The sequence below is a fragment of the Rhinolophus sinicus genome, chromosome 18 (assembly GCF_057876585.1).
Source record: "Rhinolophus sinicus isolate RSI-liver-muscle chromosome 18, RSI-T2T, whole genome shotgun sequence".
Classification (NCBI taxonomy): Eukaryota; Metazoa; Chordata; class Mammalia; order Chiroptera; family Rhinolophidae; genus Rhinolophus; species Rhinolophus sinicus.
This window is the reverse complement of record NC_142518.1, coordinates 3,233,963-3,246,627: the sequence shown is the minus strand read 5'-3', so window position 1 is coordinate 3,246,627 and position 12,665 is coordinate 3,233,963. Positions and strand designations below refer to the sequence as shown.

General features: G+C 49.1%; 1 protein-coding gene across 6 annotated transcripts in view; it reads left to right on the top strand.

The window, feature by feature from the left end:
• Positions 1-12,665, top strand: part of PUDP (pseudouridine 5'-phosphatase) — a 495,490-nt gene that overhangs the window by 63,586 nt on the left and 419,239 nt on the right. The window contains exon 4 of one of the 6 annotated variants that reach the window (XM_088794803.1): positions 7,198-7,368. The exons of the other annotated variants lie outside the window; for them this stretch is intronic. Coding sequence (XP_088650929.1) covers positions 7,198-7,353 — 156 coding nt within the window. The 3' untranslated portion in view covers positions 7,354-7,368. Of the gene's footprint in view, positions 1-7,197; positions 7,369-12,665 lie in introns of those variants that run through there. 6 annotated transcript variants of the gene reach the window in all.

Sequence of the window (12,665 nt, the reverse complement as noted above, 5' to 3'; positions counted from 1 at the left end):
GAAGCTCAAGGCTCATCCCCAGTGCAAAACTCCCCATTCAGCAAGGACTTAAGGTTCAGAAAAGGCAGGCCCAGAGGGGTGCAGTGAGCGCGAGGCGTGGCAGTGGGGACTTGTCACTACATGCCCCTGATGGTGACCCTTACCTGCGTTCCTTCATCCCTTTCTGCACACCTGAGTTTTATGCCATCGTGCTGCAGTGGCACAGCGGGTGGAATGAGATGCATCTCACTGCCTGCAGTCCTGCCAGCAAAGGCTGTTGTCACGGGCACGACAGCTCCCAGTGGGACCCTACGGCCGAAGGTTTGCCGTGCGCCCAGCTCGGGTCTCCTCTGTGGGGTCCGCGGGCCTGACTACGGAGGTCTGGCCATCCCAGCTCAGGGGCCTCTGCTGTGCTGTGACAAACACCCATGTCACGCTCGTAGCCGCCTTCGATGCCCGGACCTGTGGTTGTTCATTCATTGTTCTGGCCCTTCCAGAAATAGAGTGATCGGAGGTCTTTCAATGGACAGAAAGTACCTGGTGTGTTGTTAGTTCACAGTTTGGGGAAAATGCTCTTCTGGACCCTCAAGTAATAATCATAATACTGATATCAGTGCATCCAAAATCACGTGAAAAGAAAACCTCCACCCTCGCCATTTCTGCCTGAGTTTAGTGGGAGCTGATGGAGGCTTTGGGGCAGGAAAGCAAAGCCTCACGCCGTGGGTTCCGGGTCACCGACGGCTGCAGGCCAGCAGAGAAGCGAGCTTATCCATGAGGGGGTTTCGGCAGAACTCATCGTCAGAGGTGGTGGGAGCTGGCACCGGAGCCCCACGCCTGCAGGGGTGGGAAGACCCTCAGTGACGCCCCATGCGCCGTCAGAAACCGTGCACAGTGAGGTGTACCCCAGTGAGCGTAGCACGTGGCTGAGGGGGGCTAGTGCTCTCTGTAACGGGGGGTTCATTGTGACGTTTGGGAAGGGCTCAGCGTGGACTCCAGGCCATGCCCACCGGCTGTTTTCTTAGGTTCCATATGAGTGAGATCCGACACTGTTTGTCTTTTTCTGACTGACTTCTCTTAGCATGGTGCCCTCAAGGCCCATCCAGGTGGCTGCAAAAGACAGATGTGCCTTCTTTCTTTTGGCTGAGCTACGTTCCTGTGTGTGTGTGTGTGTGTGTGTGTGTGTGTGTGTGTGAGTGTGTGTGTTAATCTCGTCTTTGTCCATTCACCCCTTCGTACACCCTTAGGTTGTGTCCGTGTCTTGGCTATTGGTGAACAAAGCTGCAGGGAACGTGGGGTGCAGGTATCTCTTCAAGGTCCTGTTTTCATGTTCTTTGCATCAACACCCCGACGTGGGACTGTTTCGTCACAAGGTCGTTAAGTTTGGAACATTTTGGGAAACCTGCACACTGCTCCCCATGCGGCTGCAGCAGTTCACGTTCCCACCAGCCGTGCAGAGGGTTCCCTTTTCTCCCTGTCCTGGTCAGCACCTGTTATCTCTTGTGTTTTTCACGATGGCCATTCTGACAGGTATGAGGTGGCATCCCACTGTGGTGTGGGTGTGTGTTTCCCTGATGCTTAGTGGTATCAAGCTCCTTTCCTTGTACCTGTTGGTACCTGTTGTCCATCTGTGGGTTTTGGGGACTCCACGTCTTTTCCTGTCCCCACCCACCAGAGTCTATGACAGACTTGTGGGCAGCAGTGCCCACTAGTGGCGGGCTTGGGGATTACAGGAGTAGCTTCCAGGGGGAATGTTACGTAGTTAAAACATTTGCAAGCAGGCAATTCCCTTGAGATGCGTTATTGTTTAGCAGTGAGGTTGGTGCTAATTCCAGTCAATAATGGGGAACGCGTTATTTAATCTTCGCCTTCTGAGTTCTAAGAAACGAAGGGGTGAGGTAGACACACTGTGTGTCGCCCAAAGGACAGAAAGGGGGCCAGTGGGTAAAGTTATAGGAAGGAAGATTTTGTGTCAATGTTAGAAAACAGGTGTTCGTTCTCAGTGGGATGTTGCAATGTGTTACATCTTGGCCTCCCATCCCTGGACGTACCCTAACCTTCTGGATACTCCAGTTCAGGGTAAATTCCTCTCCTGTGTGTTTCTAGAATGTTCTCCATAAGATATCTGTGTTTTGGCTGTCTTGCACACTAGGTCATCAGCCTTTTAGGGGCAGAGATTAATTCGTTATGTCCGCCTCATTTCAGTATTTCTAGCATCCAGGGCAACTTGCAGGTACACCCGTTTCTGGGGAAAAGAATCTTAGACTTGAAGTTGCGAGGTCGCAAACGCAACTGTACTGCTTGAGAGATAATGGTCTTTGATTCATTTAAAAATCCTGAACTTTGAGGTCCTCTGAGCGTGCTCCTTAGCAAAGATTCTGATGCCAAACCATCACTGCGAATCGTTAGCTGCTTTGCGCTGACGCTCCAGCAGGTTTGAAGAGCTCCATTGCTACTCTCCAGTTTTCAGACCCCTGACTCATGCTGTGAGCACACAGGACTTGTGGGCATAGATTAGCCCTTCCACGTCCTGGAAGAGACCGAAGCCACACTACGTTTCAGCCAGTTCAGCTGGCTGGTGGGTGACACCCTACAAAGGCGAGGAAAGAAGTTATTCCCGTGGCAGCTTGCCACGGGAAGCTTGCCTGCTCAGTATTACCAAATGACCACCTTTGCGATAAAATGATTGCAAAGAAAACCAACACAGGTTTGCTGTCGTAATTAATTTCTTCCCATTTTACTTCTGGCCGTCGGCCTATTCCCTTACAATTTATATAGGAGTGACTGGATCCCATATTCGAGGAACAGAAAATTTTTACACATCTCTCCCATCTTGTAGTTTGGAAAATGAGTCCGACCGCCAGCGCCCGTGTTCCAGGGTGTCGGAAGGACCACTGTGGTTGCTTCAGACGGTTCTTATGGGGCAGAAGCAGGTTTTCTTACTGTTGGGGCAGAGAACTGACTGTCTGTTTGTAGTTCCCTGGGCCTACGCCTGTCCTGAAAACCAATCAAGAATAAGTCTTACAAAGTCTGCTTTTGTTTTAATCTCTTAAGTGCATAACCGCATTCATCATTTAATTGTATGTCCCCTTGATAATTCAGTCCCCATTTACAAAATGAAGAGAAAAATGACAAGTGAACGCTACTCACATAGCAAGGAAGTTCCTCTCTCTCTCTCTGTCTCTCTCTGTCTCTCTGTCTCTCTCTCTGTCTCTCTCTCTCTCTCTCTCTCTCTCTCTCTCTCTCGCGCACACACACACACACACACACACACACACACACACACACACACTTTCTATCTTCACAGACGACCTTTCCCCAGAATAGATAACACTTTGAACTGAAGACAATGTCTTTGGGACCAGGAGATGGCATCATGTTTAAGATGAGTTGGGAGCTGGCCTCCTTCCGTGGAATCATATCCACAGCCAGAGACAACCAACAAGACAGCTCCATGTGGCTCAGGTCTGAACTGTCATCCTTTGTCCCCTTCAGCACGTGACGTGACCTCCCCCAGCGCTGCACTTCCTCTGGACTCTCCTTCCCCGTGTCCCTGTAGCTCGGTCGTCATCCCAAGAGGAAGATGTCATTGTGTAGTCCCTTCCCGCCACCTAGACCTTCCTGCGGGAGCACCTGGTCCCCGCCGACCCCGGGAAGCCCAGTGCCCTTTCCTCTGGTGCCCACGCCACTCTGGGCAGAGACGGTGGCTATTCCTGTGAAGGGAAGTGGATCTGTGTCAAGACAGAGCTACCGGAGCTTGTGTCCAGAGGCTACAGATAGGAGGCATTAGACAGAAGAACTTGTCACTTTCCGAAGATAAAGTCTGTGGAGCTTGATGGTGATATTTCAGAGCAGCCACTGCCAGGAGCTGGGAGCTTTCTTCTCTCATAATCACACAGCGGCTGCCATCAAAGCCTCACTCAGAGTGGCCGAGGGGCATCGATTATCCCCATTTTGCCACAAAGGGAACCGAGATAAAAGGTTTAAGTGGTTTTACCCGGAGGGACAGAGAAGAATGAGGTAGCGTCAGACACGGAGGACGCTTGCTCTGTCTCTACTACAGACTGTCTTCTGTGATACAACTTTGTCAAATAAATAACTGCTTTGATATGGGTATTTGCACACACACACACACACACACACACACACACACTTCTTTTTCCCAATTGGTGGATTATCCTCGATGTAACAATATTTTACTTTCAAAACGCAAATCGCCATAATGAAAACCCCTGCAGTCTGAGCGCCAACCCCCCAACTCAGTCACAGATTCATAAATCAGACCGTAGCAATCCACTCCTTTCCATGCATGTGGTTCCCCAGAGGTAGGTAGGTCCCTACTCACTGTCTTTGGAAACCGTGTGTTTCGTTTTTGAGCCCTAGCAGGGTCCGAAGGGTCACCCCGGATGGGATCAGAGAAAAGCTGGTCTGAGGACGGGTGCCACAGACAGAGTCCAGGCAGGGAAACGTGCTGAGCGAGTGCTGCCAGCCAGTGACGGGCTGTGCCTGCCCCCTCGCCCCCCACTTGTCCCACAGGCTCCTCTCTCGGGATGTGCTGTCCTCATGCCACAGAAAGTGCCCTGCTGCTGCGGCGAGGGAAGTGATGGTGATGAGTGAAGGCGGTCTGTTCCAGAGAGGGGTGGCTAAGAAGCTGTGCTTTCAGCGCCCATAGTTCAATGACACGAAGACGGGGAGAGACGGAAGGAGGGGGAGGGGGCCTGAGGGAGGGAGGGCAGGAGGGAGCCAGGCAACGCAGTGCTGGGCGCTTTTTGTCCAAAAGCAGTCGTAGTGTCAGCATGTAATAGAAGCTGTTGGGTGTTTTCCATGCGACACAGTAGCTAAAAAGCCCTGTCTTACTGACCGTCATTGGTCAGTATTCTGAGTCTCTCAAACAAAACCCCAAAACCAAACCACTTCCTCATGAATGTTCCTGATTTCACTGAGGACAGGTTCCGCTGCTTCCCGGACAGTCAAGGTCTGGGAAGAAAACCGGGAGGTCCTCTCCCTGGCACGAGGACGCCCTCTGCCTGTGTCTGCATTTGGCGGGGGCCCCGGTGTTGTTCTCACAAACGGGTGGGGGGTCTACCCAGCGCCCTGTGACCAGGCTGGTCGGTAACGGTGGTCACCACCAAAGCCAGAGGGCTGTCACCCTGCCGAGAAGATTCTATAAAGACTCTTCCTGACCAGGGTGAAAACAACGGAGAGCAGTTGGGTTGCTCACTGGGCCCTGGTTTTGTATAAAACATTGAATCCGATCTGCCTCCAGGTTGTCTGCATAGCACAGGCCTCACCCTCCTGACGAGCCGGCCGTGTCTGGCGACCGCAGAGCGAGTCACATAGCAGCCCCCTGTCCTTCGCCCATGGGACGGTCCAGGGAGGACCGGCTGTGTGCACTGATGGGGGCAGAGGGCACCAGGTCTCATGCATGTCACACAAGCCTGGGGACACTGCAGAAGCCGTCACGCTGGGGTCTCCCCTCACAGCTGTCAGTCACAACCTCGGCAGTGGGAGCCAGCACCAGTATAGTCCAAACCTGTCAACCTAAATGTGAAAGTCCAAAGGGAGAGGCCGTGAGCGTTTATCTGAGATCCATGAGAATAGCTATTGGGGAAGCCCTGACTCAGGCAGAGGCCCAGACAGTGTTCCGATGGGGACACAAAGGCCAGGGGCGTTTATGACAAAGGGGGGGCAATGACATCACAGAAGGAAGGCGTTGCTATTGGTGCAGATAACGTGACACAGAGACGCTGATGCTAAACAGTGTTTTTAATTTTCAGCCCAGAGTCATCAGTCCTGTAGTCACGACACCTGCTTTCTTGTTGTCTTTGCAAACAGCTCTTTGGGACACCAGGCTGCTAAGGCCCCGTCCTGAGGTGACTTTGTCCTGCTTTAACATTCACAGGTTTGAAGTGTCAGACGTGCCAGGCCGGACCTCTGGGAGGGCAGGTCACGCTCCCTGTTTAAGTGGTTCCATTTATAGTGTTTTCTAAGAGCCCTCGAGCAGGTCTGAGAGATTGCTGCGGCGAGTCTGGTCTGTTCTGTGTTTCTCTCTGTGCCTTCTGGGGGAACCCTTGGGGCCACCCATATTGAACCCCCTGGGACGACAGCTATTTCTTCTGTGACGGCGTGAGGCTCCACACTGGCTGCCAGAGCAGTGGGCGCAGTTAAGAATTTTAATGTGATCACACATGGTGGTTTGTCCCTGCTCCAGAATCCACACGGGGCTGGGGGCTGGGGGTTGGCTGCGGCCTCCATCCCGTGGCCTGCGAGCAACATGGTGCAGTCTTGCCAGTCGAGTCCTGTGAATAGTGGACAGAGAAACGGGGGTGCTGGGTGTTGGGGCCAGACGATCTCAATGGGCCGACTGTCCTGGGACACGTGAACGGTGCCACGTGGAGCAGGGATCGGTTCCTCTCGCCTCACAGTGAAGCACAAGCATCTCGTGTTATTTCCTGGTGGCTCCAAAACGGACGTGGGGCCTCATCCTCCGTCATCACTGGAGAGGAGAGGCTGCTGGAAAGACCTGCGGCTGTTGTGAGCACAGGGCATGACTTGGGGACCCTTGGGGTGCCTTTTAGATCTATCATTCAGGACGTGGGTGTGTGGGGGGCGCGATCTATGCAGGTGAGTCGCCCGATCTCCCAGAACGAGTGCCAGCATCTGAATCTCACCTGTGTTTGGGGACCCAGGGACGGGTAAGGGGACACGCAGAAGGAAGCAAGCAGTCCTTTCATTGTCCCAAACTCCTGAGCCTCCGTGCAAAGACTTGTTAACATTTGACCTTTGGACATCCAGGGGCCAAAATTCCTCCAGCGTGAATCCTGCACATCTGGAATGTGTTTTTTTGTTTTTGTTTTTGAGATTCTTTACATCCTTCCTAAGTAAACATCAAAAAAGATGGAGCCTGCTCCGGTCTAGATGCCTCCACATTGGGTAACGCCACCACACCAGTGCTATCCTAAGCAAGACAGTTAACTACACACGCTCACTCTGGTTCTTCACTGCACGGTCGCTTGCCGGATTAACTTGCCTTTTTGAGAGTCTGTCGCATACAATCTTTCATTCTTTCTGTCTGGCCGCAGTTAATTGGTCTCGCCAGTCCAGTTAGGATAAAACCATGTTTATTGTACTTCCTCTTACCTGACAGACGGTGTGTTCTTCAAACTCTCTTTGCTTTGCTTTCTTAGAATTAAAAACAATTGTTTTCCTTCTCCACCTTAGATGCCTCCCCAGCCTGGATTGCACTCCCTCCGTCCTTCCCGCAAACCTGTCTCATCCTCCATCACCTGCCATCAGGGCGCTATTCTTTTGAATCACGGGAAGAATATTCCAAACACCCTTCAACTAATGAACAATTGTCCCCGCGCCCATTTCTGAGACCCTTCATCTAACACTGACGCAACGCAAATACTTTTATGTCTGAATTCTGTATCAGATGCCGGTTGGGCATTCTAACTGTTTTCCTTGGCTCTGCATTTTTCTGAAGTTATTTCACCTGTGCTGGGATGTTCTTAAGTACCTCACTTGTGATTTTATAAGCATCTGTTCCGTGATTTTCAAGCACTCCTGCCTCTGCTTTTCCCCCTCAACCACTTCATGGAGCCACACATGAGAACATCTCGATATATATATATATATATATATATATATATATATATATTTTTTTTTTTTTTTTTTTTTTAACCTGACTTCTGTTAGGCTACACTGTAAACTCTTCAACAAAAATGCGGAGAGTTTCAGTCCTTCTAAATTACTTACACCTGCTGCCCGAGGTCCTATTTTCTGCGTTTCGTGACCCCACTGTCAGACTATCAGGACAGAAACCTCGGATGGCAGGACTTTTCTTTAGGTAAGAGTGATTTATTACTTGTCATCTTAAGGCGTGGCTTCATTTTATTTCATTTTGCAGCACAGATTCTGGTAAAGGAAGAAACCCACATAAATGATTTTTACGTCCCGTGTAGTTACTTTGGGCACAGACTGCAAAAAATCAACAATACAAGCAAAGCATTTTTCTACCTCCAGTGAAAACTCAGATTGGCAACAGCTTTTTATATCCCGGCCTGCGTTGCAGAGAAAACATGAGCCCTAAGGGGGGGCTGTGCACGGACCCAGAGGCTACCTGTGCCTGAGGGTTTCCAGATTTTGCGAGGATCATGTCCATGTACAAACGTTCCCTGAACTAAATTTGAGTCGTGTCAACGTGAAGACAACATCAGATAAAATAGGAAATAAATCTGTGGTGTAGAAATGACTCGTGAGTGGCCGGTTAGAACGTGGTGCTGATAACACCAGGGTTGCCAGTTCGATCCCCACCTGGGCCACTGGGAGCTGCACCCTCCTTAAAAAAACAAAAACAAAAAAACAAAAACAAAACAAAACAAGAAGAAAACAAATTAATGACTCAGTACCCGAGGGTTATATTTGAAAGAGAGACCTTTGTTTTCCTTCATTTGAGTTGGCGTATTTTAAAACATCATCGTCCACAATATACCCCCATGGACTCTACTCCAAGGCCTCAGCCTTCAGGCGGCTTCCTTGGGGATTCGAAGAATCACACAATCATTAATCGAGATCCCGCAGCCCTTTGCACTGGGTCGCTCTGTGACGACCTTCATTGAATCCGGGGTGGAGATTAAAGGACTAATCCTAGGGTCTGTCTGCAAAGTCAGGTGCATGCAAAGCAGCCATCAGTTCTTGTTTCCACGCCTGTTTCTATGCCGAGTGATTTTTCTGCAAAAGGTAAAATGCGGGACAGTGGAAGCCAGGCCACCCCTTGTGGGGCTCATGGGGCTGGGTCCGTATGAATTGCCGGGGGACAGGTGGCGGGTGGCAGAGGCCAGGTGTCTTTGGAGCTGCCTCACCCTCGTGAGGATGGCTGAGTCTAAAAGTCGGCGGTTGCCTTCCCAGCCTTACGTGTTCATGCCAGCACCTTGCTTGTTTCGGGGTAGCCGAGGCCGGCTCCGTAGCTCGTGTCTGCGCCCTGTGTTTTCCGCGTGTTACATCATTCAGTGCTCCCTGTGATGCTGTGGAAACTGAGGCACCTGTTATGTACCAGAGCTGAGATTTGAACTTCAGGTTCTGGATTCCTCTGTCTTGACCGTCTCTCCATTGTCTGCTGCCCAGCTCCTGGAGGGTGACCACTGGCGTGTTAGAATCACCGTTTCCCACTGCGAGGCTCCGGCTCACTTTTCAGCCCCCTCTCTGTCATCAGATTGAGTCCCCGAGTCACACAACAGTCCGGATATGCTCTTTCCCTCGGACCCCCCACGACGTCCCATGAAATGCATACTCTAAGGACCTTGGACGAGGCGTTCAAACCCATCCATGATCTCAGTCAGACTCACATTCCCAGATTTAATAACTGATACAGCAGCTCAGGGAATCAGGGACCCAGCCTTACCGAATCGTCAGGAGTACTTAGAGATTGCCCAGCGAACCCAACAACATGAAAACAAAGAGCCCAATTAATAAAATAGTCAAAGGACTTCACTACACATTTCTCCAATGAACGCACACAAATGGCCAAGCGCGCATATGAAAAGATGCTCGAGCTCAGTAATTATTAGGGAGCTGCCAATCGAAACGGCACGGGGTACCACCTCACACCCATTATGACGGCTATTACTAAAAAGCAAACACACACACAGGAAATAGCAAGTGTTGCCAGGAATGTGGAGAAATTGGAACCCTTGTGCCCTGTTGGTGGGACTGTACGGTGAGACCGCTGCTGTGGAAAACAATTGGGCAGTTCCTCAAAATTAAAATAGCATCACTGTCCGATGCAGCCATTCTGCCTCTGGGTGTGCGCCCAAAAGAGCTGAAAGCGGGGTCTTGCACACGTATTTGTACACCCACGATCACAGCAGCAGTTTTCACAATGACCAAAAGGTGGAAGTGACCCAAGTGTCCATCGATGGATGAATGGATAAGCAAAATGTGGTCTACACGCAACAATAGAATATTATTCAGCCTTAAATAGGAAAGAAATGCTGACACATACAGCCATATGGATGGACCTTGAAGCAGTGAAGTCAGTCAGTCCAAAAAAATACATAGTGTGTGATTCTAGTTATGTGAGGGACCTAGGTGCTCAGATCCATAGAGGCAGGAAGTAGATGGTGGTAGCAGGGCCGGGAGGTGGGGAGAACTGGGGAGATGTTGTTTAATGGGGACAGATTTCCAGTGTTGCAAGATGAAAAAGTTCTGCAGATGGATAGATGGTGGTGATGGTTGCACAACAACGTAAACGTACTTAATTCTGAATTGTACACTTAGAAATGGGTAAGATGGTACATTTTATGACAGATGCATCATACCACAAATATTGAAAAAAAAAGGTTGCCCCCTCTGCCTGACGTCTTTGCGTCCTCTCCTTCTCACCTTCCTTCCTCCAACGCCCTTCCCTGTGAAATCCTAGAGACGCCCAGAGACCTGTTGAAAGGTGACCTACTCTACGAATCAGTCCTCTTTGCAAACAGTTGAATTGAACGCTGCTCTCTCCAAAGGGCCGTCACCGTCTGTGTAGGTTTTGATCACAGCACTTGACACAAAAGTCCACGTTACTTAGTCCCCTTCCAGGGGGGTCACCCTGACCACCCCCCACTGGCCCCCGCAAGCCTGTGAATTCCACGGGGGTAAGAGTCATGGCTGATTAGATAAAGAAGAGGTGGAACATATATACACGATGGAGAACTGGTCTGCCGTAAGAAAAGGTGAAATACTGCCATTTGCGGCCACATGGATGGATCTTGAGATTATTATGCTGAGGAAAATACGTCAGACAGAAAAAGTCAAGAACCACATGATTTCACTGATATGTGGGATATAAACCAAAAACAACAAAAGAACAAGACAAACAAATGAAGAAACAAAAACTCACAGACACAGACAATAGTTTAGTGGTTACCAGAGGGTAAGGGGGGCGGGGGGTGGGGGGTGGGAGATGAGGGTAAGGGGGATCGAATATATGGTGATGGAAGGAGAACTGACTCTGGGTGGTGAACACACAGTGGGATTTATAGATGATGTAATACAGAATTGTACACCCGAAATCTATGTAATTTTACTAACAACTGTCACCCAATAAACTTTAATTAAAAAAAAAAGTCATGGTTCCCTTCTCTTTGCATCTGGCATAGTGACATACACAGTAGGTACTCAGCCGATTAATTAGGCAGCCTTTTTCCTTTCTTCGTTTTTACCGGAACTATAGGGAACATGCAGGAATTCTCTCTGAGCTTATGAGATTTTGCATTCTTTCACTGTTGGGTCACATATGGTCTTTCATTTAACAATTTAAATTTTTGCGAGGACTTCAAACTGGCATGAAGCTCTTTAAATTAATCAAGATAAGCTCATTTCTGGAGAAAGAACTTTCTGACCTCTGCATACTCCTTTCCTACCCTAATCTTTAAGTAATGTCTCTAACAGTAATTCCGTTTTGCACGTTTGTAGCACAAAGTCTGGGTATTGTCTAAATATAAAATCCCTATTTTTCAAATACTATTAGGTTTCCGTTTAATGAGGACTATTGGCTCTGTCAGTGGACTAGCTATAAATGCATGATTTACTAAAGGCACTAAAAAGACCAACCTTTATTTATAATCTTTATGTTATGAGTTGTGTATATTGTATAGGCAAGTGTGAAAAATTAGTTAAATCTTACAGCGGAGTGAACAATTTCCTATCAGCCTTTTCTTCTTCTTTTTCTTTTTTCCTTTTTTTTTTTTTTTTAAACAAATCTTTGTTTATGAATTTGTTTATTAATTTTTAAGATGTCAGAAGCAGCCAGCTCAGTAACTCCCATTTGATAGATCAGGCTCCTAGTAAATATTAATAGTTACTGTTCTATTCTTTTGAAATTTAGGTAAGTGATGTTAGAATTTGTTGATCAATATTTCCGTCTCTTATTTTTTTCCACTGTCATTATTTTCCCAGGAAAATTGGTTCAATCCCCCAAATGGATTATCATGAGTCGCCTACCTGTCTCCCCTGCTGTTTCCCGATATGTTAGGCTGCATTTATTTGTTTTCTGCTGAATCGCAGGAAAATCTTGTACGGACCTGGATTCACCTTTGAACACGGTCTTTCCTCCTAGCTCCCGTTTATTCTCTACCTTTGCATCACCCAGTCCTGGTTGCCAGACGAACGTTAGTTGCTCATTGTGGTGGTTTGCAGACGTGTTCTCTTTCCGTGTCCCCGACCGCCTTGCTCCCACGCCGTCCCTCCCGGGAAGCATACCAGGGACTCATTGAGCTGGACCCTGCCCACGGCTAACATCCTCTAGGTTTCTCGGGAAGTACAAGAACTTCTGCAGTTTGTCAGGGACCCTGAGGCCCTTCCTGGCGGCACTTATCCAGTAAGCGTGTAAGAAAGGAGCTCAGATCTTCAACACACGCGACGTCCGTGGAAATACTGATGTCTGAGGCCGGTTCAAACACCTGTCCGTTCTCCCAAGAAAATCGGTCATAATGTTCTCCTGTTCGTAACTTTTCCCGGAATCATGGTGATTGTCCAAAGCTTTGAGGAAGTAACGCATGTGTAACACATGGTTCACGGCTGTGCCCCCCTCCTTACCCCGCCCCCCGCAAAGCAAATTGCTGTGTTTGGTGTTGACCATCCTAATATTTGCAGAGTGACTCCCAGTGGTCAGCCAAATCAGGATGAGTGCAGCGTGAACGGGCATC